This window comes from Scophthalmus maximus, chromosome 1 (genome assembly GCF_022379125.1).
Source record: "Scophthalmus maximus strain ysfricsl-2021 chromosome 1, ASM2237912v1, whole genome shotgun sequence".
NCBI classification, from domain to species: Eukaryota; Metazoa; Chordata; class Actinopteri; order Pleuronectiformes; family Scophthalmidae; genus Scophthalmus; species Scophthalmus maximus.
Window position 1 is genome coordinate 10,220,499 of NC_061515.1, and position 26,042 is coordinate 10,246,540.

Below are 26,042 nucleotides of genomic sequence, written 5' to 3' on the forward strand. Positions count from 1 at the left end.
AAAAATGTTACTTTAAATGTTTCAGTTACGTGCCTTTATGGTATCTGATCGTCTTCAGAAACATTTTTTGTTTATAGTTAAAATAGCATTAAATTGCTTCCTGATATGAGATTGTCTGAACTCAACACGCATTTGCAGACTGTACGAGCAATTCACGGAGCAGTCATAAAATTCTGACCATACAACACAACTTTAACAACTTCTAGGAAAAAAACAACTCCAATTTCAGTCTCCAGGAAGTATGTCTTAGAAAAATAAACTGTCTTAATATTGAAAGACACTTTTTCATGATTCCACCACAGAAACCTACCTTCAAATCATGAAAGCTATTTAATATCATTACAGACATTTCGAAAGTACGATATTTTAATATTGGTCTTTACACAACCCCCCTTATTCTTTCCCTCTTCAGACACTGCAACACAAAATATCTGTTTTCCTACAATATCCTTGTTTCATGTTTACATTTTGATATGCCTGCTAGAGTCAAGTGATTATTCTCAATGATCCATTTCAACAGAGGTGAATCTGATTTGTGTGTGATAATCACCCATCAAGTGTTAATGTCAGGCCCAGTGTGAGTTCAGGCGCACTGACGGCCAGTATAGTCTCTGTCAGCTCTGTAAACTAAAAATTACAGTCCACTCATGCTCATATAACTCAGTTACTAATGTTTAGTGAAAAAAAGGTATAGTAAACATGGCTTACCTGACGTCTGTAGTGCAGTGGTGATGGTGTCTTCCTGTAAGACGATGGGCGAAGGTGTGGCACAGCGGGGCGCTGAGCGGCTGGCAGGGTTGGAACTCAAACACAACGTGATCTCTGTCCTTCCTCTTGTTGGTAACCGAGGTCGCTCCCGCTCAAACTCCTCGGCCGCCAGCCTCTCCACGGCCTTGTACCTGCAGTGACAGAAAGTTTGCTTTCAGATGTCGGCACTCTATGGCTAAGGTGCACGTTGATCTGCCCTAAGTTTCAATGGCTGTTCAACGGCTCTCAGATCAGACATGATAGCTGTGGTATAATGAAGTAGAAACGTACAGGAGTACATGCAAAGGAGTGCAAACTGGAATTGTTCATCTTTAAATTCTCAAAGAAATCAATCAATTCAAAAATATATGATACTGGAAGGATGACACCTTATAGGAGAAATGAGGGGTTCATCCAGGATTTAGAGAAAAACAAACATCATAATGTCACCATTTACGTGGCCAGCATTTTTGACTTGTTTGCCTTATTCTTGTGGGAAGGTTGAGTCCTAATCCCATTACTGAAGTGATGATGATAAATCAAGTCCATCTTTTGATGAAATGATCAAAGTGTTTAACATTTTTTACCAATATTACCTGATCTTAGTTTCACAGGCGTGAAAAAGGTGTGGCCATAAGAATGAGCTATAAATTATACCGCGCAGCGGCTCACACACAGACACGGTCTGAGGGAGACAACCTCACCACGTCCATGGCAAAACACAATTACACACTTGTCCTGTTAACATTTGGATGTCTTAATGGTGAGCAGGCCTAAAGGGGCCCTGACAACTATAATTCAGTCCCATGTTGGGTGCAACTTACTTTACATCTGCTATCGATTTTAGGAAAGGATCTCAAAGCATTTACAAACCTCCTTACGTTTTGATCTACCTTCCCAACTCCTGCACTATTGATGTGAAAACCATGAAATATAATAGACCCACCTTTCCTCTCGAGCTTGTCTTGCCTCTTCCCTCTTGTCCACATAATCTCGACTGAGACAGAAAGACAAAAACAGAGCCAGAAGAGAGTGATAAAGAGGCAATTCTGGACCTGTATTTACAGCAGGTATAAATCAAGATTTTATTTCAAATCTAAAGATTTTCTTGACTGAAAGTGATAGAAGATAAGTGCAAAGAAAGCAAACAGAGCATCATAAAATTCTAAGACAAGACATGGGAGGTCAATATACACTCGTCCTTCTGCCATCCTTTTATAAGACTCATGGGAGATTTGTGTCAAGACTGTAGCTATCAGTTTCTAAAAATTACATCCAACATGTCTCTATTTCCTGTACAACTGCCTGTTGTACAAAGTGAAGAAATGTTATATTCTCCGTGAAATGAAGTCGTGCAGTGTTTTGTCTGACTCGTAAGGTGAGACTCACTTGAAGCGATTCCTCTCTTCTCTTTCAATTCTCTGCAGACGCTCTTCTCTCTCCAGGCGTCTCCGCTCTCTCTCTGAGGCCAGCGATTCCTGATGCTGTCTGTACGACGAAGATAACAAGCCCCCTAAAGCGGTTCTACATGCCAAAGAGAAAGAAAAAGAATACATGTGATTACATTATTGAAAATGTACTGGTTGATCTGTGTTGGGAGTTGGGTATTTGTACAAAAGGAACAACTTTGCATGATGGCAAGAGTTAAAGTTGACATGCCGACCTGTCAGGTTTGGAGTCTGGTGCGGAGGTCGCGGAACTCGAGAAGCGATGAATGGGCGATGTAGGAGCCTGGTGCCTGCCAGGGTATGGACTGCCATTGGCATTGATTCTGTGAAAAGAAAAAAAATAAATAAATGCTTTGTTATCTCCTGATGCATTTTCTGACAGAAGCGACAGCATTCCAAGAATCTGTGATGTGAATTCCAATGTCCTTCTGCTGGACAGTGTCCACTGCGATATGAGTGTGTTGTATGAAAGAACAGTGCTCTAAAGTACTTCTCTCAAGGCATTTGAACAACTTTCCTGGGAAGAAACTCCTGCCATCAAACTCTGAAGGGTAAACGTCGCTCCTCCATATCTGTGCATAATCTTTTTCTTTTTTGATCCAAAAGAAAACTGTAACCATTTTGTCCAAGAATAGTTTCTTCTTCTATGTGTGTAAATTAAAAATAGTTGATGAAGGCAGGAATACAAACTTTTAGATAAACTTTATTATATGCACATATTCCTGAAACTATTGTTGTGAATCACTAAACCCTCACAAAATGTCCCTGCACACACTTGACCTGTTGACCTCTGGCCTTACCTTTCAGCCCAGCAAGGCTTTCTAGCTGTGTAAGATGTAGGAGAGTTGTTTGTGTCTGTCAGACTGAAGACGGAAGTGAGAGGAAACAGAGAGTAACAGTCAGGTCAGACACTCCAAAGATTGAAATAATTAAATGTTAGTCACACAGACAAGATAGTGAGAGAGCAGTTTGAGGTTAGATGGGCTGCAAGACCACACAACAATGAACATACGACAGGACCAGGGCAGGGACTATCTATCTGTCTGTCTGTCTGTCTTACCTATTCAGTAAATAATACAGTTTTAGAAGCTTTCACTCGATCACTGCATTAAAAAAACAGGGAATCATTTCTGCTTTCATCAGAGATGCACGCTGAGGAACTGCTCTGCCAGTCCAGATGTGGTTGCCTATTATTGCAACAGATCTCTGTCGAAAACAAGGAACAACTAAAAGACAGCGACTGTGTCTCGTGTGAAAACTTTCAATTCCTTAATGCTTGGAATTCATTTATCGACTTGTCTTGTTTTAACTGTGGTGAAGGGCCACACAAAAAACAGATGAGTAGTAAATGTCTTTGAAATAATTATTCCAGTAACTGAGAAGGGGAAGCAATTATGACCTTCCTTCTTCTGGTACAGCACGTCTTTGGAGCTGACAGATGAGGCATAAATTACATCTGAATAAAGTTGTTTCTGGTCACTAAGACCAAGAAAACATTTTTTTTAAAGGATGAAGGAGGTAGAGAGGAACAAAGCTTAAACGTGGTGACCAAAAGTAACCCAGTGTGATGCAATTTCGAAGAAGACTTAAAAGAAAAAAAAGACGTAATTTTTAGTATTGCTAAATCTGCTTTTACGCTTATGATGCTTGTATGTGTCCCAACTGAATGCAAGCTACATAGAGACACCAGCGATGAGGAGGACAGTGTGTCTCCACATTGTGAGGTGTAATGGCCACACAAAATAAACTGTACAGTAGCTCCTGCCCCCACTACCTGTAGTACCTTTCTCTGTCCTTGCCTTTCTCACTCTCTCTCTCTCTCTGCAAACCCAATAGACACCTGGCTCTGGTTGAAGTCAGTGGATGGAGGGAGAGGGAAGGGGGAGAGGGAAGTGGAGTGGGTGGTGAGGTCGGTGTAGGCTGACACTGAGGGTGTGCACACTCTGGCATTCTACTCAGAGTAACAGGGAAGACACAGTCTGGTGGTTGGGGAAGGAACACACCAAGGACTAAAGGTCCTCTTTTTAGGTGCGATGGACACAGGAGACGGAGTCCTGGGCTTGACGCTGAGATATTCTCTCTGCCCATCAGGGTCACTGGCTTTAGGGAGGATGTTGGCCATACACTTTAAGTTCAAACACATGTTAGGAGTGTCTGCTACAGCTGGACCCACACTAGGATGACAAAATACAAGAGAGCAGGAGTCCAAAGGGAAAGAATCACACTGCGTCAGAAAAACTATGCAAATGTGAGGGGAATGTGAGATCGGGTCACTCTTTGGGGAAACCGGTTGACCTAAAATACCTGTGAGCGCCCTGTCTAGAGGACTCAGTGACTGGATGACTTTCATCATCTGCCTCTTCCTCGTCCTCCTCATCCTCCTCCTCATCCTCTTCTTCCTCCTCTTCCTCTTCTCTGTGGTGAGAGGAGGGTTGAAAGGAGAGAAGGGAGGATGTAGGCAGGTCGAGAGAGAAGAGAAATCAGACAACATGAAGACAAACAAAAGAGGATGGACCAGGAGAGACAACACACAGAAATGATACTGAAAACATGCTTGTCAGGAAAGAAAGACGTATTAGTGAGAGAAGGTTTTGACAGCACAATTTCTTGAAATGTTAGATATGCACAGGCAGCAACTAACTATACATTCAAGCACAACTTCTACAGTAGCATTTACACAAAGCAACAAAATCTAAAATATCTCCGGGTCATTTTCCTTGAGTAGAAATAAGCATTAATCCAAAAAGCAGCATTAGAGCTGTAGGACATATCCTCTGTGTTTGAACCAATAGTCTGGGATACATGGTCATACATAAGTCTGCGGCCAGTTTGCTGTTTGAATCCCTCCTGGGTGTCTGGATTTCATTAACAACATGGAAAATGGTGAACTTCAAAGGCAGATTGAATTTCCTGTGGTGGACTGGGAGAAGCCAGTGTGGTATCATATGACCTGCTGGATTGAATTTAAGTATACCTGAAAAACCAGAGTGCTACCAGAAACATCAGCAGGTATGCTACTATGAAAGAAGCTTGGTATTAATGAAAGGTGAATAGATTATGTAGCACTGGGAAAGACAGGAACCAGTAGTGAATTTTAAGACAAAAAAAATCAAGGCGGCACCTAATTCCCAGTATAAAATTCATAATTTCCATTAAACAGAACGGTCTTACGAAGACATAGACCAAAACTCTATCTTTAACAAGATGGCTGCTTTCTTCTTGACTGAATCACCAGTTGTGGTTGTCACAAAGTTTTGTTATAGATAAAAAAACGACAATGTGGAGTCAAAGCTCAGTGCAGTCTTACTGAAGGAAGCAGATAGCTCATATCATGTGCCTACAGGAGCCTCCTATTTCCATCAGTGGCATGAGAATATCTTTGACGGAGGGACATTCATTTAAATGTCATGTTGCACGAGCTGTCTCCTCCTCGCCTTTTTTTCTTTTCTTAAATGACTATAATTAAATTCTCTGCATTGGCTCTGGATAGAGTCGACACATTTTTCTTAGACTGAAACATAATACAACATTTCCAGTTAAGCAGTTTCCTATGACTGCCTAATAATCCATAGACCAAGGAATAATTTGTGATTCGTATTTCACTGCAGTTCTTTCTAAGGTTTTCAAATATAAAACAAACGCCCCTGGCTGAACATTTCATATGCAGGATTGGACCAAGTTCAAGATAAAATGGAAGCAAGGATAATTTTTTTTTCTTCTCTTGGACATCTTCCACTTTTCCATGCCTCTCCGTCCTCCTCGCTCCTCACCTTTCGCTGATGTCTTCAACACCACGTCCACCGAAGGGCAGGAAGCTGCTCGAATGTGGGCTGCTTGGTGATGCTGGGGCAGACGCGTGGCCTCTGCTGTTCTGGAGCGAATGTCTCCGGCTGCGTCGTCTCTCCAGGCCCCGCCTTTCATTGGTGCCGCCGACACTGGACCGCCGGCGGCCCTTTCGGCCACTCGGAGGCAGCTGGGTTTCATCGTCACCATCCTCATGGCGCAATGTCGTCTGGGACAGTGAGTCATCAAAGAGAAGATGAGTAACGGAATTCTATGTATGTTGTTCAGTGACAGCATCATTGGTGCACACTTAATTTCTGGCTGTAGTACGAGCCTGTTAGACATCATGTGACCTGTGACCTATGATCGATTATCAGACACACACTCCTATTGACATTTCATCAAGGCTTTGTGTGATGTCAGAAGGGTTGGTGGTGTGGAGTTCCTGACCTCATACATGTTGAACTGTTCTACAAGGTCGAGGTCCGTGCCCTTCCTGCACAGGTGTCTCTGGGCCATGGCTTCGATGCCCTGTTCCTCCAGACAGTCCACCATGTCATAGTAGGAGTCCTGGTCTGGCAGGCCTGCCAGAGTCTGAACCACAAACACATACAAATTGTAACTAAGTTGTAGCCTTTTATTGAGAACTTGTAAGTTTGGCAGCTCAGGAGGAAGAGCATTGACTATACTGAGAGTTGAATGCAGTAATGGTGTGAAAATAGAATTCACTGACCTTATTGATGAGTGTCATCGCATACACCAGCAGCTCTGTATCCACTCCATCCTTCTCATCAAGGATCTCCATCACGTTTGACCACAGCTTTGTCCCTGCAGAAGCACAAACGTGACACTGTCAGACCCTAAATAACAGTCTATAGTAACAAATGTCTGCATCTTATAGCATAAAAAACTGTTGCCCCTTTCCAGCCCCACCACTGTGTAGCAATAAAAATCTAAAATTGTTATGTCATCTCTTGGCTTCCCTTAGGTTCAAAAGCAGTTCGAGCAATTTTCCTCCAGAAAAGTGACAGCAGGAGAAACAGCAGTGAGAAAGAAGCGGCTCTGAGCCTTAGCGACGAGGGTCAAGTCCATCCCCTCCTCATCGGGAGACTGCGGATCAGGTTTAGTCTCCTTATGCAAAAACAGAAGTGGAGGGAGACGACACAGCAGCGACGCAGGGATACCTGACCCCTCCACACTGATGCTCAACCCCCCTTGTTTCATGCCAGAGTGCAATGTGGGACTTTGAGAGCGGCAGGTAACTGAACTCCATAGAGTTTACAGTCTGCCTCAATAAACCCTGTTCCATGTGCGGCCAGGGAGCCGCTCAGGACAACCGATCTGACGCTGTGTAACACGAGACTGATCTGCGATCAGCTGGACGGCACTACGGCCACCGTGGATGGCTTTATTAGTGGAATCGAAGGGAAAAGCTACCCCTACAAATCCACTTCACCCCAGTAATATGTGAATACCCACATGTACATTTGAATTAGTCTGAAGCAGCACTGGACTTTGTGACAACATCTACTGTGATTTAAGAAATAAGAGGGGGATTTCTAATTAGGTGGACTCACATCCAGATAAAACTCCTTTGCATGTCATTTCTCACACAGCGAGTCCACAGTCTGTGGACTGAAAACAAAAATGGCATCCAATGATAATGTCAGGTGCTCTTTGGCAATTGTCTGTAACTGCAGCTTTTGACTTTAACATCCAAAAATGACTAATAGCACTGTGCATATTTTATTCTATTAAAGAGAGGATTAAATGTCCATATTCCATATTTTTATCTAAATGTCTGAGTCCCAAACTTCTGAGTCATGTGTTGTGAGGTGTCTCAGTTTGTTAATCCTATAAACTGTTTGCTGGTTAGCCTGGACTCTTACCCCCTTTGGCATCCACACCGTCCACAGCCTTTATAAGCAGGGCAGCATTGGATTCTGTGTACTCCACAAACACCAGCAGCAGCTTCAGCGCCGTCTTCACCACCAGACGGAACTACACAGAGAAAAGAGGAGTAATAGGTATAATGCATAAGAAAAGTTGAGAGAATATCAAAATAATTAAAGAAGTTATTAATCCATCAGCATTAATTCACACTTGTGAACAGCTGCCACATGAGACTGTGCAAGCAACTTCCAAATGATTGTGGTCAAAATGAGTGTTGCTGTTGGAGCTTTGCCAAACAAAAATATTTTAAAGATTCTGAATTTAAATTTAAAGGCTATTTCAATAATATGCAGAAAATATATTAGTAAGAACAGAAAATATCTCCCTCATATGCTCCACAATGCAGTCTGGCCACTAGAGGGCTGAAGACCACAATGACAGGAGAGTTGTCTGCATGCTTACAAAGCAGTCATGTATGAAATTTCAGAGTAGTGAACTATACGGTTATTTCAACTTTGTCAATGCCCACATGGGGATAATGAGTTGACTTCTACTGTAGAGACGAGGCAGGAAGCTTGGAAAAAAAAAAGAATGTTTATTTTCTTTACCTTGGATCCCACCAGGGTGTAAAGCCACTGGACCGTTTCATTGTGAGATATAAGGCCGTTCATCCCATCCACATAAAGCATTATCTGACCAAGAGCTGGAGGGTGGGAGTGACAGACACACAGAGAGAGAGAGAGAGATAGTTGTTCATTTTCATCTTCTCTTTTAAAACTGTCCATCACATTTGTCCTGCTCAAAACAAAAAGGAACCAGAAAAGTAAATGCTCGATCTGAATGTGTGTGCGCTTTTGAAAACCATGAATCTCAGTGGAACGTAACCATTCTTTGTGTTTAAATGATTGTGAAACAGTTATGACGAACGGTATTGTGAGTATTTAACGTAAGACCAGCTATTAGTCTGCATACACAAAAACACATTTTCACAGTCACACATGCAGCATCGCCACAAATAGGCAAACCCATGTATTGTTAGCAAAAAAGTGTAAATGATATCTGCCCACAATGATTTAATCTACACACAAACTGGAGCTGCTGCAGAGGAAGACTTTGCAAAAATCCCAACAATCAGATGAAGACCTAAACAGAAAAACAGCACTCATCCCCCATCCGTTAAGTCAGGGGACACAACTGGGGGGGTGCCTCACTGGATGCTGACATGACTTCCATCGGTAACAGGATACATAAATAAGAACTTAAGAGCCAAGGGATCTCAGCGGGGGGCGGTCAGAGGGGCAGTTAAAGTGTAGGACTTCTGTTAAAGAAGGTATATGGGGGATGGGAGACAAAAACACTGCAGGACAGGAGTGGGAAAAAAACAAAGGTTCTCTTTTTTTCCCCCTTAAAACAGCATCTCAGTGGACATCCACACATACGGAGTTAATACACTTAACACAGAAAACCACAGCAACGGTGATGAGCTCAGCTTGAACCCACAGCAGCTTCAGGTGATACATTAGCTGACACAGGGGGAAAAAAGGCTGAAATATAAACATGCAAACACATTGAAAGTGAAACAGTTTTGGAAGGCCCGTTTGTTTCTTGGAAGACGGAAATTCATGTTTTTTCGCTAAATGATGGGCGATGAGCCTGTAGCGATCATGTTCAGAGATGTATGAGTGGCTGTGCTGCTGACGCACCGGGAGCTCAGAACTGTAAAAAAGGAAAAATAATAATAAAATAATACACAGAGTTCGACCGCTGACAATTAACCAAATAAAACACTTTAAGAGGCTTTGAATGCTCTTCGAAAAAGTACCATCTAATCTTCTCTTGTTGTGTTTAGACAGTTATGTTTTGATGAATGGCTGCAGCTTCTGACATATTTTTTCCCTCCTCTTCTCTCGAGGGGCATGAAAATCGTGAAAATTTGGAGGCTAAGCCAAAATTCCCAGGTGCAGCTGTTGTGTGTGCATAGTGTGTGGGTGGACGCATAAGTGCACACGCGTGCATGCTTGTGTGCGTGTGCGTGTGTGTGTGTGTGTGTGTGTGTGCATGCGGATGGCCCACTGCTGCTGCAGCGGGAGTTCATCTTTTATCAATCGGGGTTAATTACTCACAACGTGTCAGACCCGGGCATTCCTAACAGTCCTCTCCTGCTGCGTGCTCAGAGCTGTCACACCAGAGTGCGTTTATGAAAACATGATTAACCCCCTCAGTCAGCGAAGGCCAGAGTGTCACCCTGTCCAGTAACTACCCCGCTTTGTATGGGGCGACCGCTGACAGATGAGTGACAGCTGTAGATGATGTAGAGCTGATGAGCACAGACTGGACTCCTGGAGTATATTGTTTACCAAAAAAAAATGCAAACTGGCATATTGAAAGTGTCTGAAATAACGATTTACAGTTGTTCTCCATACAGAGACAAAAACATCTGTGACTTTTGCCGAATGAGTAATGAGCGTAATGGTACTTTTCAAATTGGTAGCCGATGTCTGACCTGCATCATCATCACTGCGCCGTGTTTTATCTCTCGGCTGCACCTGTGTACAGTATCTGCCCCTGGTGCAATGAGGTTGTGAGGAATGTTCATTGAAAACAGGGGTGAGAAAAGATAGGTGGCCTTAATGAGACTTCTAAAAGTGTCATTACACAACATGAATGTTCAGCTGCTGACAGACGTTAGTGATTGTTCCCAAAAGTCAACCACAGAATGAAGCGGAATGACTTCTAGATCATTCTGATGTTATCGTAAGACATTATTTAAAGATTTTAACAGAAGGGAATGGGTGACTTTTCAGCACGTAGCCAAGTAAAATACAATCAGGACGAATGTCTATATCATATTTGAATTTAATTTAGTGAGCAGTTAAGATACAGAAATGATATGATATTGAAACACGTGTGAGCCACGCCAGAAACCACACAATCATTACATTTTCTCTCAGATTCATTAAAACTGCTGCTTTATGGAATTATTCAATGCCAGCTGCCACTCATGTGCAATCCAACTTTAAGGACCAGAAACCACATGGACTGCAGTTACACTGTGAACGCTTGGGTAAAGTGATACCATAACTGTTTAAAAAAAAGAAGAAAAAATTACCTTTCATTATGGGGAGCTGCAATGTTTAGAGACTGGTCAGAAACTATTTGAAGGAAACATCGAATTATTCTGAAAATCACTTGTGAACTGCAACTGGAACCGATTTCCACACACTTGTGATTAAATTAGTCATGAAACTGCTCTGGAAAATGAAAAGTTACCTGTGTGTTGCAGTTCAGGCTTTCAAAGTGTGACCAAACATGGCGTACATCCCAAGCCTTGTGCCTTTGTGGTTAGCTGAGACTGTGGGACCAGAACCTGGTATTTGTTTTTAAACCCCCCAACAGACACCAATAACTTTGGAAGAGGCTTAATAAGAAGAGCATGTGATTGCGGAGTCTGGACAGGACTCCCTCCACTTCAAGCACTGATCTGCGGCCAAAAATGTGGTCCTCCATTCGAGTAATCATGAGCAGCTCTACAATACCTCACACAAAGGACAACAATAACATGCTAAGTCGCTTTGCATGTATGTCACGTAATGAGATGCTGGCAGACAATGAGCGGCCTTCAAAGCACTGTGATTAGAATATAAAAGCGATCCATTATGGGAGAGGATATCTGAGGAAGACAAAAAAAAGCTTAAAAGAAACCTGGAAGTGTTCAATGAGCAGCCTGGTGTCTGTGCAGGACTCTCAGTCCTTCTTTTTTTTTTTACATTTGCCTTATGAGTAAATAGAAGTTTAGAATGGTGTCAGGCAGTAGAGGGGAACCACAGACCCACTGACAGACGGAGACAGACCCTGTTCCGGTATCTGCACCAGGACTCGGAGAGAAGTAAAAATGCAAGCAACTGAGGTCTGGTGGAAGTGTTTCCTCAGGGCCTCTCCCTCTCATAAACCACAGCAATTATCTTCCACAGCTCCAGGAATGTGCAGGAAGGGCTGCTCCCTGACCACTGCCGAGGTGAGAAGCACTCTGACGTCTGGGTGACTGCAACGACACAGGCCAGCTGATTTCACAGGAAGACATAAAAAGGAAAAAGACAACCCCTACCTTATCTTATCTGTGAAGATGCAAGAAATCAACTCAACAGCTTCCACTTCTACAAACCTGTCCCCCCTCCCCTCCCTCTCACCACTCTATTTACATTATGGAATGTATCAAAACTGGGTCATCCAAACTGTCTGTCAGCGTACAACATTTATTTTACCAGGACTATAGGATCGAGGCCAAAGCCCCGTCCCATACAGTGCAGTGTCGGAGCCTTTACCTTGTTATGCTCAGCATTAGCTGGGAGCTGCACTCACAGTTCAGAAGTTTGCCTCCATGTGCCCACGTGAGCTGGATGTGCTTCACTGCACAGTCTGGAAAATACTTTTAATGTAAATTCTTGTTCTACCATGTCAAAGTAATTACAGCAAATTCATTTGAATTTCATGAGTGGAGAGTGCACACTGGATTCTGGGCAGTGACACAGACTTCACTCAACACTGACCTCACCATTTCTCATAAATTCAGGAATATTTTCATCAAACCTTTACTCATGAAAAACACTCGACTCGTCAGGGCCAAGGTCAGATATGCACTTACATTTTCAATGAATCATAATGTTTAATGTAAAGTAAGCTCTACCAACATTCCTCCCACTCACTGAAGTTTGAGTAAATATTCAAAGCGGCCATAACCACTACTTTTATGTAAACAGTGGATCACATGACTACTTATATGTGAAAGTGATCGCACGTAGCGATAAGCCCACTGAGAAATATCGAACGACTCTCAGATTCCCTCCAGTCTGCAGAGCTTCAGAGCGTCTTTTCGTTCTTATTTTGGTTTTACAGTTGGTGACTCTACTGATTTGGTTTAGTCTCACCGCTCTCATCAGCGCAGTTGTTGGCCACAGCCACGTACCTCTCAAAAAACCTCATTCCTCTTGTGGCCAGAAACACAAATTGTACACAAATGCATGTTAATGATGCAAATACAAAAATCTTTTTACAACTTGTTTCTGCTGCCCCCAAGTGGAGAACCAAAAAGATGGAGAAGAAAATTGAGCCCTCACTGGGCCAAATATGTAAGTATAAACACCACATGATGTTTTTATGGTTTCTTTTATCTGTACTTACGTATAGTTTGTATTTGTCTGGACCAAAGGGTTTGGACAGACCCACTGACATTATCATTTCTAGAGCCACGCTGCTGCCATGACTAAATATCTAACTGTGTTTAATGACACTTTGAGTATGTTAAAATCTGGCAGATTGACTCTTTATATATATACACAGTTTATATAATCTTCATTACTGCATCCACGACTCTAGCTATTACCACAAAGACAAGTTTACTACTCGGGCCAATTAAACAGCTCTCAGTGAAAATGCACTGGATAGGACATGTTCATGGGTTCCGTTCCATTTGTTATTCAGCTAATCACCGATACCACTGGAGCCAGACAAACTGGCTCTGCCAGACCGATTCAAGTCACCAAGCCGACTGCCAGACTTACATTGAGCCCCATTCAATGAAACAACAGGGGTATGCATCCACTTTCAGACCTGGATACATGTCTGCCAGCATTTGACATACTTCAGTGTGGGCCTCGGCCCAAACAAATTCCCAAAAGACAAACAAACAGACCTACAGTAATGGAACAATAGCATGAAGTAAGGAAGGGGTGCCTTTTCCAGTATTTGGCGGAGCAAAGCCCACAGGCCCTGCAGACTTGATGGACCATACTGCAGTGCTGAGCAGGGCGAAGTGAGCTGAGTAGACTACGTCACCACAAGGAAGGGACTATCCTCTGTGCTCCTGTATTTCCTCTATGTAAATTTGTACAAATGAGACACAATTGAGGTTCTACTGTAATTCAGAAATTTTAGAAAATCATTTTAGGCCAAACATCCAGGGGAAAGCCCAAAAGATGAGCTTTTCTTTTCCCATTCTTATCGAAGGGGGGAAGACTTTTGAGAAACGCTGCTGCATGACATCCGCCCACTTGGACAGCGAACTGAAAGATGAGCTGTGGTAAATTCTTACTGCTCTTGAGAGAGTAGTGTTGTGATTCGCTCCGGTTCTGGCCAGCCATGTTCTGAATTCAGTCCCACAAAACACTCAGCTCACAGGAATCAGCTGTAAAACCCAACTCAAATGCTGCGGATCTCAGTCTATCTGCCTACATCACTGCAAAAGATTTATTTTGCTTCAAAATTATAGTTTATGTATCTTGCAAGGTGAAAAAAGAGTCTGAGAAATGAACCAAATCAACCATTCTTATAATATAATTGGCTTGTATACAGTGTTCTGTTAGTAAAACCGGCTCCAGGAAGGGGTTGTAATTCCTCTCCCAGTTTGCTCTGCTAAGGCTGAAAACTTCTTCAGATGAAGGGAGGCAGAAAATAGGGCAGACAGGTGTGGTTGAATTGGGTTCAGATGTGAGTTGTCTACTCGTGTCAGGGGGAGCAGAAGGGGTCCACGGGGATCTGAGGGGTCTGAGACGGGGGGAGGACAGGGTGGGACATATCCTGTAGGAACATGGCTCTAAGCTCGGAGAAACAATACGACAGGTAATGTTTTTCTGTTCAGTTAAAGGGTGACCCCTTTAACTTTCACATTTTTGAACTTGCAGGTGAAGGGTGTTAAAATGCCAGGCAGTTTATTTTAAAACATGTGTTTATGAGAGTGAGTGAGTGGTTTTCAGATTGAAAAGTTTTGCACAAAAGGGGCAGCGGGAGCGGTGGCTGGCTCAGAGAGCTGCAGGAGAGGTCGGGTGGAAAACCCATGGGTGTTCCCATGGGATCTCATTACAAACCAGGAGTTTAGGTTTCTGTTGGTTCGACCAGGGCATTCCTGGAGATATCCTCCTCGATACAAACAGGGCTTGTCCATAAACAAAACCGTTGTCAGCAATTCCTGCGTTTTCGCTCTCAAATTTCCTCCATGCTTGAGGATTTAACAGAGCATTCCCTCATCTTTTCGTAAGCAGGATCGTGCAAACAAGGAAATTACTGAGCCTATATATTAACCTGCATATACTGTACACTGATACATTTGCAAGAAACCTCTCAGTCCAGCACAGCCCAGACAGAATGGAAATGTTTATCCAGACGATAGGCCGTAGCGAAGGCCCCCCCCCCTTGTACAGACGACCTATAACACAGCCAGACAACACAATACGCACTGTTTCCAACAAGAGCTTCCAGCGTCGCTGTTAAACCCAACTATGCCTGGGTTTTCACTTAATGCTCGGCAAAATGGTCAAACCAGCACGGGGAGAATTAAGTTACGCTCTGTTCAACATTTTTAAGAACGTGGGTCAGGTTATGACACAAAAACAATGATCCTAATTCTAAATTAGGATAAATAAATGTCACTGTTATATGTAATGATGATGCTGTATATCGGAAGATCTTACTAGAAATATCTGAGAAGGGGGGGCATTAGCTACATGAGATCCCTTCTATCTAAAACACATGCAAAGTCAATCCATGGTCCAAATGCTTTTGTCATTTGACAAATTATCTGTAGTCCATAATCAAATGATGGCCGACACGGTTATAGAATCATAGTTTTGAGAAAAGATATAGATACATTCACACTGTCGAAGTGTTTCTCTGCTCTGTGCAATGGAAGTTTAAAGGTCCACTGCTGGTTTCGCTGATGAAACTCCTTCAACTATACACACACACACACACTAATTTTACTCATATGAAAATGTCTGCACAGATTTGTCTCTGAATGTTCTGCCATGCTGATCTGAAACATATGAAATTGTTTGCCGCTACACAGACAAACAGCAGTTTCAAGAAAAGCTTTCATGTGTTCCAGGTGCACTTGTAGCTCCATGAAAAAGACCGCAGACCACTAAAGTTGCTGCTGTGTGTGACCCTAAAAGCTGCACTGAGCGAGCGTAGTATTGGGAGCAGGGGTCCCGGGTCCCAGACAGTTGAGAGGCAATGAAACACTTGACTAGAGCACATCTCCTTTGCCCTCAGAGGCCCTGCTTTAAACCGGCTGCGCCATTAAAGAAAGGAGCTCTCACAATGCAATGGTGGCAGAGGGAGAGAAATTGAAAGAGAGACATTAAAAAAAATCTATAAATATGTATATATATATGGGAGGGGAGTGGAGTGGGGGGTAAAAGCAGAAAATGAAAAATGGGCATGACTTATTTGATACAGTTATTGTTCTTGACAACACAGCTCCCATTTCTGTAGAAGCTATAAATTCACAAGTACAGGTTAGAGCATGCAAGCCTGTGTATATACAATATGACACAGCATGTGATGAGGTATGGCCTTCTGCGTGTGAAGGTCATTTCTACAAAGTTTCGGAATGTGTAGAGCTGTGGAAGAAAAAAACAGGAACGGCTGTTTCTAAAAGAATTCTATAGATCCCCCCAAAAAATGCGATTCCACCGAAGCTTAGCCATGGCCTGTGTTTTGTACACAGCGGTGTGCAGACAGAAGTGGCGCGGCCTTTCAGAAGTGCAAACACAAAAAGTGTAGCTGAAAACATGGCTTATGGTGAGGCGTGTCAACAGTGAACATTTCAAAGCAAAAAATAATTGCTTCGAGTTGACCGTAATTGGATTGTCTTTAATCTGCCGTCGGTCTGCCACTCCACATTCCATTCCTATTTTGCTCTTCTTTTTTTAATAATCACAATGAAAAAGTACAGAAAAAGATAATCATAAAGAATGGCACAAAAGAATATTTGAGGGTGCACAAAATATCAGAAACACCTAAAGATATTGCAGTGTGTGCACCTGGTGCATGAGCAATTTACAATGCACCTTTAATTTTGTCATGTGGGCTTCACACTCCAAAGACGCTTTCAGACATGAACCCCGGAAAATATCCGGACACAGTTTTTAGGACATTTTCCGGATGCTGGGCTAACTAGTAAATGTTTGTGTTCTAACATACTAAACTAAAGCTGTTTTCAGACATGAACTCTGGAAAATGTCTGGAAATGTGTGTCCAGGCATTTTCCGGAGTTTACAGAATTTCCTACTGTTTTTCTCACATGGGTTCACTCTGACAGTTTCTGGTAACTTTACTAGGGGGCTGGCAGGAAAAGTTATGGAAAATGTCCACATCAACATTTGCGGACATCTGCATTCTAAAATATAGCCCCTCCGTATAAGTTCAGGAAAATGTTCGGACTTGTCTGTCAGTGCATGTCTGAAAGAGGCAGAAAACTTTTGAATACATTATTTATTAATTAGAGTACATTTTATTGTAAATTGATATACTTACTGGATTAACAAACTAATGAACTGTCTCTTCATAAAAACCCAGCACATCAACTCATTCACTATAAGTTTGCTTCTCTTTTGAATTCACACTTTCATGCAATGATATTATGTGCCACTTTGATACACACACACATTATCCAATGTCTGTGTTTATTACTTTTTTTAATATTTTTTTATTTTACGTATTTATTTATTTCGAAGGCAATGGTGATATGCATATAGTTCTGGTTTAACGCTCAATGGATGTACAAGAATCCTATAGATGTTGCATGTCATAAACTGTATGTTCATTTGATTTCTGAAACGAACATTTGCAAATTGACTGAAATGACTCAAGAATGTCATTTCATTACCGTTCACTTCACTTGACTAGGGCTGAGTGTGAGACTTGCAGGAGTACCAGATGGCACAGGCACCTCTGAAACAGTGACCCCGCACCTTTTCCTACTGATGGGGTGATAAAGGCATACAAGCTTTCCCCTGGGCCCAAAGAAAACATAATGTAGGCCTCCAAGGAGCTAAGTCCAGGTCTGGAAGCCCTCCGAGCCAGGTGTGAGGGGCCCGGAGAGGGGCCACAGCCCAGCCAGGCAGACCCAGACAATACCCACATGACCGAGGGAGCACTAACTGGCCACAGACACCTCCAGGGCTTTAAGAAGATGGAATGGAAAAAATGAGGAAAATGTAAAAAAGTGAGATGCTGTAGATTGCTGAGCGAGCTGCAGGAACCACCGTTTACAATTAGGACAATGTTCCAGAGAGCGAAGGCTGGGAACCTGTTCTTGTAAAAACGCATGCAGACTGGTGTGCACGTGTGACTTGTGCCTTTTTCAACTACAAAAGACCCATAAGATTGATTTCTATTCATGAAAGAGCGCAAGATTGTTTTGTCAGGGGGGGTTAATGTACACCAGACAGATGGGTTCAAGGCCACATTCCTTCTTTTCTTTTACTGGCCTGAAATTGAAAGACATTAAAGCAAAAAAAAATATTAGAAATGATCAGTGTTTGATACCAAAGCAATTACTGTTGATGCTTTGCTCTCCTTCACTTTTCCACATGTGCACGTGTGAAAATTTCAGGCAACTACTTTACTCCCCTCCCGGGAATCCTTATGACATAGCTCCTCGTGGAAGTCATCAGGAGTAAAGCAGCCAGATCTATATACATTTCTGACCTGTGCATCTGCGTTCCAGCACATGCTCGACTTGTGTTCTCCAACACATGGCTCACGAGGGAGGGTGATTTACTACTACACCCCACATTTCCTCAGCTGGTCAAGAGAAATTAGGTCAACAGGTTAAAGGTGCTGTTGGGAAAAGGGGCAGTTTGGTTTAGCTTCTAATGATGATACGGAGACGCATGAGGGGAAACTGTGCAGCCAGAGATTAAGTGATAAATTAGCACATGAAAGAATGAAGAGGAAAAAAACTAACAGATTTTTTATCAGAATTCTCTGGGAGGTGAAGGGGAGCGTGTGATAAGGAGGAGGGAAAAGACACGACAAGTGGCTTCATCTTCTCCTCCTCTCCATTGTTTTTGGCCATTTTACCTGTGTGATTTATGTGTCTGAGTCAGCGGCCAGGCCAAGTTCAGATGAAGCTCAAAGATAAAAGTTCAGAGGCCGTCAGAGGCATGGATCATGTTCGTGTTTATAACCTGCCCAGGGGGCAACAACATTACTTTGTCACAGACATCCGTCCTTTCCTCTTTGATGTTTCTCAGTGACAGAAAAGGTCATCAATGGGCAAGTTGAAAAATTAGAGGGCAAGCATTTAGGAACACGCAGCTTCTAATTGAATAAATATGAGTGCGGCTGATTGGAATGTGCACCAAAATGAACAGGGTCAACTACATGCATTTTTGTCAGTGTTTTCCCCCAAACCATATTCTGTACATAAAAAAAAGTACCAAGGATATTCTAGTTCAGTTTAAACAACAGAGGTGCAACACATTCCCATGAAAAGATGAGGGAACACTCAAGGAAAAATAAAAACGAAAGACAGTTACGAAAAAAAGGGTGAGGGTTATGAGGAGGGAAAATTTGTTTCACGATCTACAATATCCTGCCAGAAATGTTATTAGCCACTTAAGCGTGTAACCCGCTCCCTCCCAACAGGCTGGTAGTGACCTTGGATTGCGATTGTCCTCTAGTGTCCCCGCTAGACGTGCTGCCCCTGCGCCTCCCCACCTCAACACGTGGGATCCTTCACCTCACCGGCATTGGGACAGATAAATTAGCTAACCACTAAACTTGGAGTCCATACGTCCATACTACCTGAGGCACACACATTTGAGTTTGTTTATATACCGTAAGTGTGTGAGTGTGAGAAGGTCGTCAAGCAGAGTCATCAATTTACGTGGTGCCTGTAAACACGTGGTGCTGGACAGGTTTATGGAAGGAAAAGTGTTGCAGGATTGATGAATAACATCCTCCGTTAGCCGGCGCGGCGGACTGAGGTGTGAGAAAGTAGAGGAGAAATGAAAGCATGCTGTGTTGTTTATAGGCGCAAAGCAAAGCCGTGCTCTCCTGCAGCTGACATACCCCTGAGGATGTAATTCTGGTAGTTCTGGTCGGCTTCAGCTCCCACTTTTATCAAACATGTCAGTCCTTCTGCCACCACAAACTCGTGCACCAGGTCCTTGTCATCCTGGGAAGAAGTCAAGGAGAAAGAGGAAACATTCAACATCCACCATACATCATAGACACAGCCAGTGACTTAACTGTCTGAAAATATTTATGGATAAAAATAACAAAAACTTACTCCAATTTCATGGATTTGCTTATATCAAATGTTCACAGCTTAGAGTATGTCAATTGGATGTAATCAGACCAATCTTTCTGTTGCTTTAATTGAACACTGTTACACAACAACTGTGGCACATTTTATTGTGTTAATAAGTCCAAATAAATAGTTATAGAGAAAACACTTCTTTATGAGATATGGTTTGCCAGAGGGCAAGAGCAAACTTTTCTCATTTCACCCTCAGAGAATCCTCAGCGGAATAAATCTCATCTATCTTCAATTTTCTCACATTGACTTATAGCCAATACAGGTGCGATGAGCGACACAATCTGCCCGCAGCTTGTTCAAATGGCTTCCTGTTGCTTTGGCTCTCCCACTTCATCCCACATTTTGTCCTCGATGACAAAACCACCTGCATCTCTCACACCTGTCCATGACTTGGTGATTTAAGGTCAAGCGGGAGGCTTTATGCAGGATTCAACATCTTCTGATACACACTGCTATTCAGATGGGATACAGAGGAAGAAGGCAATAAACACCGCCAGGTGGTCAGGGCTCCTTCTTTCCCAGGAGGAAGCGTAAGTGCTTCCAGAACAGCTTTACCATAGATCTGTGATGGAGAATCCAGTCATTTGGCAAACAGTCTAAATATACAGGCGTGCACTTACGAAGCAGAATGAACAGAAGGTCTGAGACTCATACATGTACACTACGCTTCTGCGAATTACATAAGTAATACTGAGATCCAAAAAAGTGAATTTGTCTCTTATTATAAAACAACATTGTGCAATATTCTCTACAACAGAAAACTCTGCAAAGCCCCATGTAAAAAGTGAGCCATTCTGATCTGTTCTGAAACTGCATCAATGTCGGTTTCATCCATCTTTTATCCAACTGTCACTTTAACCCTCCCCCTCAACAGTTAACTGCCCAGCAGCCCAGCCCAAGTGTGAGTCTCTGTGTGTGTGTGTGTGTGTGTGTGTGTGTGTGTGTGTGTGTGTGTGTGTGTGTGTGTGTGTGCCACGAAGGCAGACTCTCAGCAGTACGACTCTGCCGCAGGAAACAATGCTGGGTCCAACTGAGAGTGTGCATGGGCATGTGCTGTTGCATGTGTGCACGCAACATGCAGCTCTTTTACGTTTATGTGTGCACATGCACAAGAACATTCAGTGCAAGGTTTACCTCACGGAGACTGCTGCTTTTCTGAATAAAACAAGGCACATGAGGTTATGACAAACACGAAATGCAGTGGAACTCACTGCATCTTGTGAGCTGCAGTTTTAAGAAAGACACTCATTAGAGGTCAGTGGGAGCTAGAATAGAGAAGTAATTACCTGAAAAATCTGCTTGAGGGAAAAGAGGGCTCTTCGTAGCTCGCGTCCAGTTGAGTTGTAGAGTTTTTCTGTATGGGGAGAGAAAAGGAGAGAATGGAAAAACTGACAATCACACATGTGGTATCCTTCTATGATATTGACATACACAAGGTGAATAAAACTAATGTTGACAAGGAATTTTAGGATGACTTTAACTTCTCTTGAAAAATATGACAATATTATGTTTCCATAAACTTTATATTTCTCTTCCAAAATAACTTGTGTCTGCATCATTCACGTCATTGACAGCAATTACCCCAAGTAGCTAAACATTAAAAAAAATATCCTACAAGGGGAACAGTAAGAGAGCAAAAAGAACAGTAGGAGAAACTGTGAGCACATCTGTAAAGAATTAGTGAACAGGGGATGTTTTCTGCTGACAAAGTCATATCTGCAGCTTACCATAATACAAAGTCATGAAAGAACCTAAGGCCAATTGCCACCACAATGGCTACGATACATAATACACCCATTAGTCAGTTATGGCAACTCCGCAGGGTCCTGAAGGCGGGACAAGACCGACGGCAGATGCTTGTGATAGAGGCCAACATTTCCTGCAACAATTTGACGATCCTCTGCCCTGTGTGCAGGCTGCGGAGTCTGCCAGGGAGTGGCAGCATTGAGCGCAATCTCAGTGGCTCGCTCATCATCACTGCTGTGCAAACTCTCTCTGACTCAGCAAAACCTGCTACCGCCATTTACTGCTGCAGATACAGCAGCATGCAGTCCAACACAGAAGCAGTACGACAGTTCAGTACTGTCACTCTGTTATCTCTTTTATTTACCCATTGCTTTTCTTTTAAGTGCAAAATGTATTTGACAGACAGTTTCTTGCTTGAAGGCCTGCGGATGTGTCTCAGCAAGCGGCCGACAGGAGGCTGGCATATACACAATGGGGCATGAACACAGTGGGACAGTTTGTTTCTCATTATATATCTTTCTCCCTTCACGTTCTACTTACAAGGTTCTCGCTCTCTCTCTCAAAGATAACCATGTATCTTCTATGCTGTTTTTGTATTTTTCAAAAATGTTGCAGGCTCATTTAAAAATAGACTTGAATCGTTACAGAATGATGAAGGATTTTCAGACACCAGTGTGTGGTGTCATAGAGATGTGACTCATCTTTGAGAGCGCACTGAGATGATGCAGTTTCCACATGAATTTTTTACTGATTGACTTGGTTTACCCTGTTTGTTATTGATGTAACACTTAGGATTATTAATAATAATAATAATTAAAAAAAAAGATATCTCCATCTCTCCCTCTCTCCTCCCACTCACTACATAAAGACATGACTCGTTGCGGCGAGTGGCTTCAGCCTAGCAGCTGTTGCAATCTTCTCTAGATGGGCAGGACAATGATTTATTACTGTTGCTCCACGAGTTGCAGTCTTGAGTTACAACTTTTACACCCCAAACATGCAATTGAAAATAACAAATAGGCAGCCAAACACAGAGGTGCATATTGCCTTAAACATAACCTTTGTGCACGAGCGTTCACAGTTGTGCCCATGAGCTCCTTGTCTTTACAAACAGCTGTCCCTAGTGTGAGAAGCACACACTGATGAGTGCTTACGCTCTGGATTCAGAGACACAAGCCTCTATTCACTATTGTTGTTGGCCTCCTCCTCGGCTGTAGAGTAAATCCCCTCAGCTGATGAACTGAGAGACAGACGGAGAGAGGAAGAAATGGAGTGTGCGTTGCCAGTTCTGAGGACAAGCACTGGATACTTCTACAGACACCGGCCCGGAACACCTTTCCGGTGACACGCAACAATTTCACAACACACATTGAACATTGAACAGCTGGTACATGAGGGCCCTTTGAGACCCAACTGTCATCCAAGGTCGTCAAAATACAACCCCTTTTGTAAAAAAGCCTTTTCACAGGGAACAGGCTAGTTATTAAAAAAAAAAAGGACATGTTACAGTATTGCAGGGAAAGTTTCTCCACCGCAGTGTCAGTCTACACATTCGTATTATTGCTGTAATCCACTCTGCTATAGACAGACAAGACACTGGAGATGCATCTGTATCGCACACAGCCTGGGACTGGGCCATGTGTGGTTACATGGCTCCCATTTGATGGTGTTGTATGCTGAAATCAAACACCTCACAATCCGGTCCCAACAGAGTTCCTTATCTATAGAGGAAGTCTAGCTTCTAATTTATGACTCCGATGGTGTTCGGTATGGGCGAAGCAGAGCTTTGTATGTTTTGTGCACTCAGCGCCGTACATGGTTCAGACCATAGACGAGTATTGGTCTTTTATGGAAGAGTCCCGACAAGTCACTGGCAACCACATCCACAAGGAATAAATCTCTACAAGTCCAGAGGTATTAGGAAGGGAAGCCGAGCGATATTGGTGATTTATGCCTTTATAAATAACAGGAAGGAGCTGCGACTGGGACTGTTCGGTTTGGCCCCTCTACTGTGGAACTCCCAGCGTGAGCAAATCAAGGTTGCCAAAGTCGGCCTCTCAAAACAGACACCTTTTTTGGACAAAGTTGTATATTATTTTCTCCTTTTTAAACTTCTTCTATTTCTATCATCAGTATTTTGCAATTTTTCTGCTACTAATACTATGGATAAAAACAATTTATGAATAAAATCCCCAAAAAATGTAATCGTTCCATTCAGTTTTTTGGGCTGTAAAATGTAGAAAACAACAACAACAACAACAACAAAATAACACTTTACATGTTTACAATTTCAGTACTTTGATTGCACTGGATTTTCATTTTAATGTATCTTAAATTAATTACTTGGGCGAAGTAAGGAATCAGTCACCAAGGTTTCACGTTTTTTTAAGTACTGAACCCTCCTTCAGTGACCTCTGGTCACTGAAGCGGACACACAGATGGTGGCTACTCCAAGTTACCCATCACACCTTCACCGAAGAAAGCAAACTTGATTCGTGGTGCTACTTTAACCCAACTTTTGAATCAATGTTCCTCTTTTTCTTCTCTGAGCCCTAACGGCATTTCCTCACGGACACTCAGTCAACAGATAAATTATACACAGTGAGAGTTCTGTCCAGATCAAAGCACCACACTACGACAAAGATGCACCAGGACTGGGTTTGAATAAATCCCAGCAGCGTATTTCGTGTGCGTTTGGACCCATTTGTCTGTCAATCGGCAACTGCATGGCATGGCAGAAAAATGATTCCACGCAAACTCACTTGGACAGGGCTTGTGCTCATCTGCTTAGCCTTATGGTTTGGTCGGCAATAAAACTGTCAGAAAGTTATTCCTGTCAACTCCTAAATGAAGCCTGTCCGCAGGAACAGAGAGTTCCTTTGCCGTCACTCTCCGTGGTCCACACACCGGTGCACCTCGCCGGGGCCCACCTCTAATGAGAAATAGCTCAGAGGAGATTAGTTCCATATCATTTGGTACAGATATGCACCAAAAGAGTATTGGCCCTCTGGATTTCCCTATTTAGGAAAAGAACCCAGGCACTTATTTATTGAGAGGAAATGCTAGTCAACCCCAACTCTCAAAATCATGTTCACCTGAAACCCCGAAAAAAAATCCCTGAAACTTCAAACTTAATAGCTCACTTCATTTGTCATGGGTTTGTTATTGGGCCAAGGCAAACCTCGGACAAGAAGCACAAAGGAAGGTAGGATGGATAACATGTACTATAGTTTAGGTGCTGCAAAACATGATACAGCTAAGTATCAGTTAAGTAACAACACAAACTAAATCGCAGCAGCAGTTGAAGTTAATCCAATATACATTTTTAATGTTGAAGCCATCAAATCATGTTGTCAATTACTTTTCATACCACAATACCAGACAGTCTTAAAATAAAAGAATGTACGAGTGCATCTAAGGACAAGAAGTCCATTTTTTTCCATTTCACATTCACTGTAGGATTTAACTGACAAGTACCTGACAGTGGAATGACTCAACAGAGCGAAAGTGTTCCTTTGATGCCTCATATTGATTTACCACCGAGAGCAGCTGTTTTCGCCTCTTAAAATTGCAATACATAGTCACGTTTTCTCAGCTGGAACAGCTACAGGGATGTAATGCGCTCATAATTATAACAATCATAAAAAGTACCAGTGGAATTTCTATAATCATCAGGAATGTGCTCTAATGCCCGGAGTAAAAGAGAATGAAGGAAAACCTGCTGTGGGGCCCGAAACATTCAGACATGACAGGACTTCACTGATGGTTGTGAGACTGCTAAGAAGACAAATTAAAATTAAAATCTGTCTTGTTCTGCTTCAGAAACCTTCTGAATATTGATGCCCGTGCCAGCACGTTCCACTGATGCTGTCTCGTATGAGTTGGCTTTTTATTCATCTCCACATGCCTATCTCAACCTGAGACCATTCCCTATACCACTCAATGACGGACAGATAACAAATGATCTCTAAAATTTTTTACCAGCATCAACTTTGCTCATTTTCCATGTACAGATGTATCTCAAATGCTCAGTTACACATCTGTTTTGAATGTCATTATTTCCGGAGAGTGCCATAAAATGAAAGGGATGACTACTGCAGCGGGCGAAACACATAAACCACATCCAAAGCACAGCCAGGAAACCCACGAAGACCCCACTCGACAGGACAACCCCGCACACACAGATGTGAATTTAACTGTTCTCAGACAAGCAGCTGAGAAGGAAGATCCCCAGCATCGTATTGAGGATTGTATATAAAACTTCCATACAATTCACAATTGAATCAAATGCCTTCAAGTGGGATGCAGAGGAGCGGAGGTTG

At 42.7% G+C, this 26,042-nt stretch overlaps 1 protein-coding gene across 2 annotated transcripts in view; it reads right to left on the reverse strand.

Moving 5' to 3' along the window:
- The window catches only part of fhod3b (formin homology 2 domain containing 3b), an 86,787-nt gene that overhangs the window by 10,729 nt on the left and 50,016 nt on the right, over positions 1 to 26,042 (reverse strand). Inside the window, exons 5-18 of one of the 2 annotated variants that reach the window (XM_047333271.1) lie at positions 21,261 to 21,328; positions 21,109 to 21,129; positions 19,725 to 19,830; positions 8,480 to 8,574; positions 7,868 to 7,979; positions 6,712 to 6,806; positions 6,429 to 6,572; positions 5,966 to 6,207; positions 4,500 to 4,610; positions 2,996 to 3,058; positions 2,411 to 2,518; positions 2,137 to 2,271; positions 1,694 to 1,744; positions 709 to 899 (exon numbers count right to left, since the gene is read on the reverse strand). In XM_047333271.1, coding sequence (XP_047189227.1) covers positions 709 to 899; positions 1,694 to 1,744; positions 2,137 to 2,271; positions 2,411 to 2,518; positions 2,996 to 3,058; positions 4,500 to 4,610; positions 5,966 to 6,207; positions 6,429 to 6,572; positions 6,712 to 6,806; positions 7,868 to 7,979; positions 8,480 to 8,574; positions 19,725 to 19,830; positions 21,109 to 21,129; positions 21,261 to 21,328 — 1,542 coding nt within the window. The remainder of the gene's footprint in view (positions 1 to 708; positions 900 to 1,693; positions 1,745 to 2,136; positions 2,272 to 2,410; positions 2,519 to 2,995; positions 3,059 to 4,499; positions 4,611 to 5,965; positions 6,208 to 6,428; positions 6,573 to 6,711; positions 6,807 to 7,867; positions 7,980 to 8,479; positions 8,575 to 19,724; positions 19,831 to 21,108; positions 21,130 to 21,260; positions 21,329 to 26,042) is intronic. The other variant, XM_047333278.1, reaches the window with a different exon arrangement.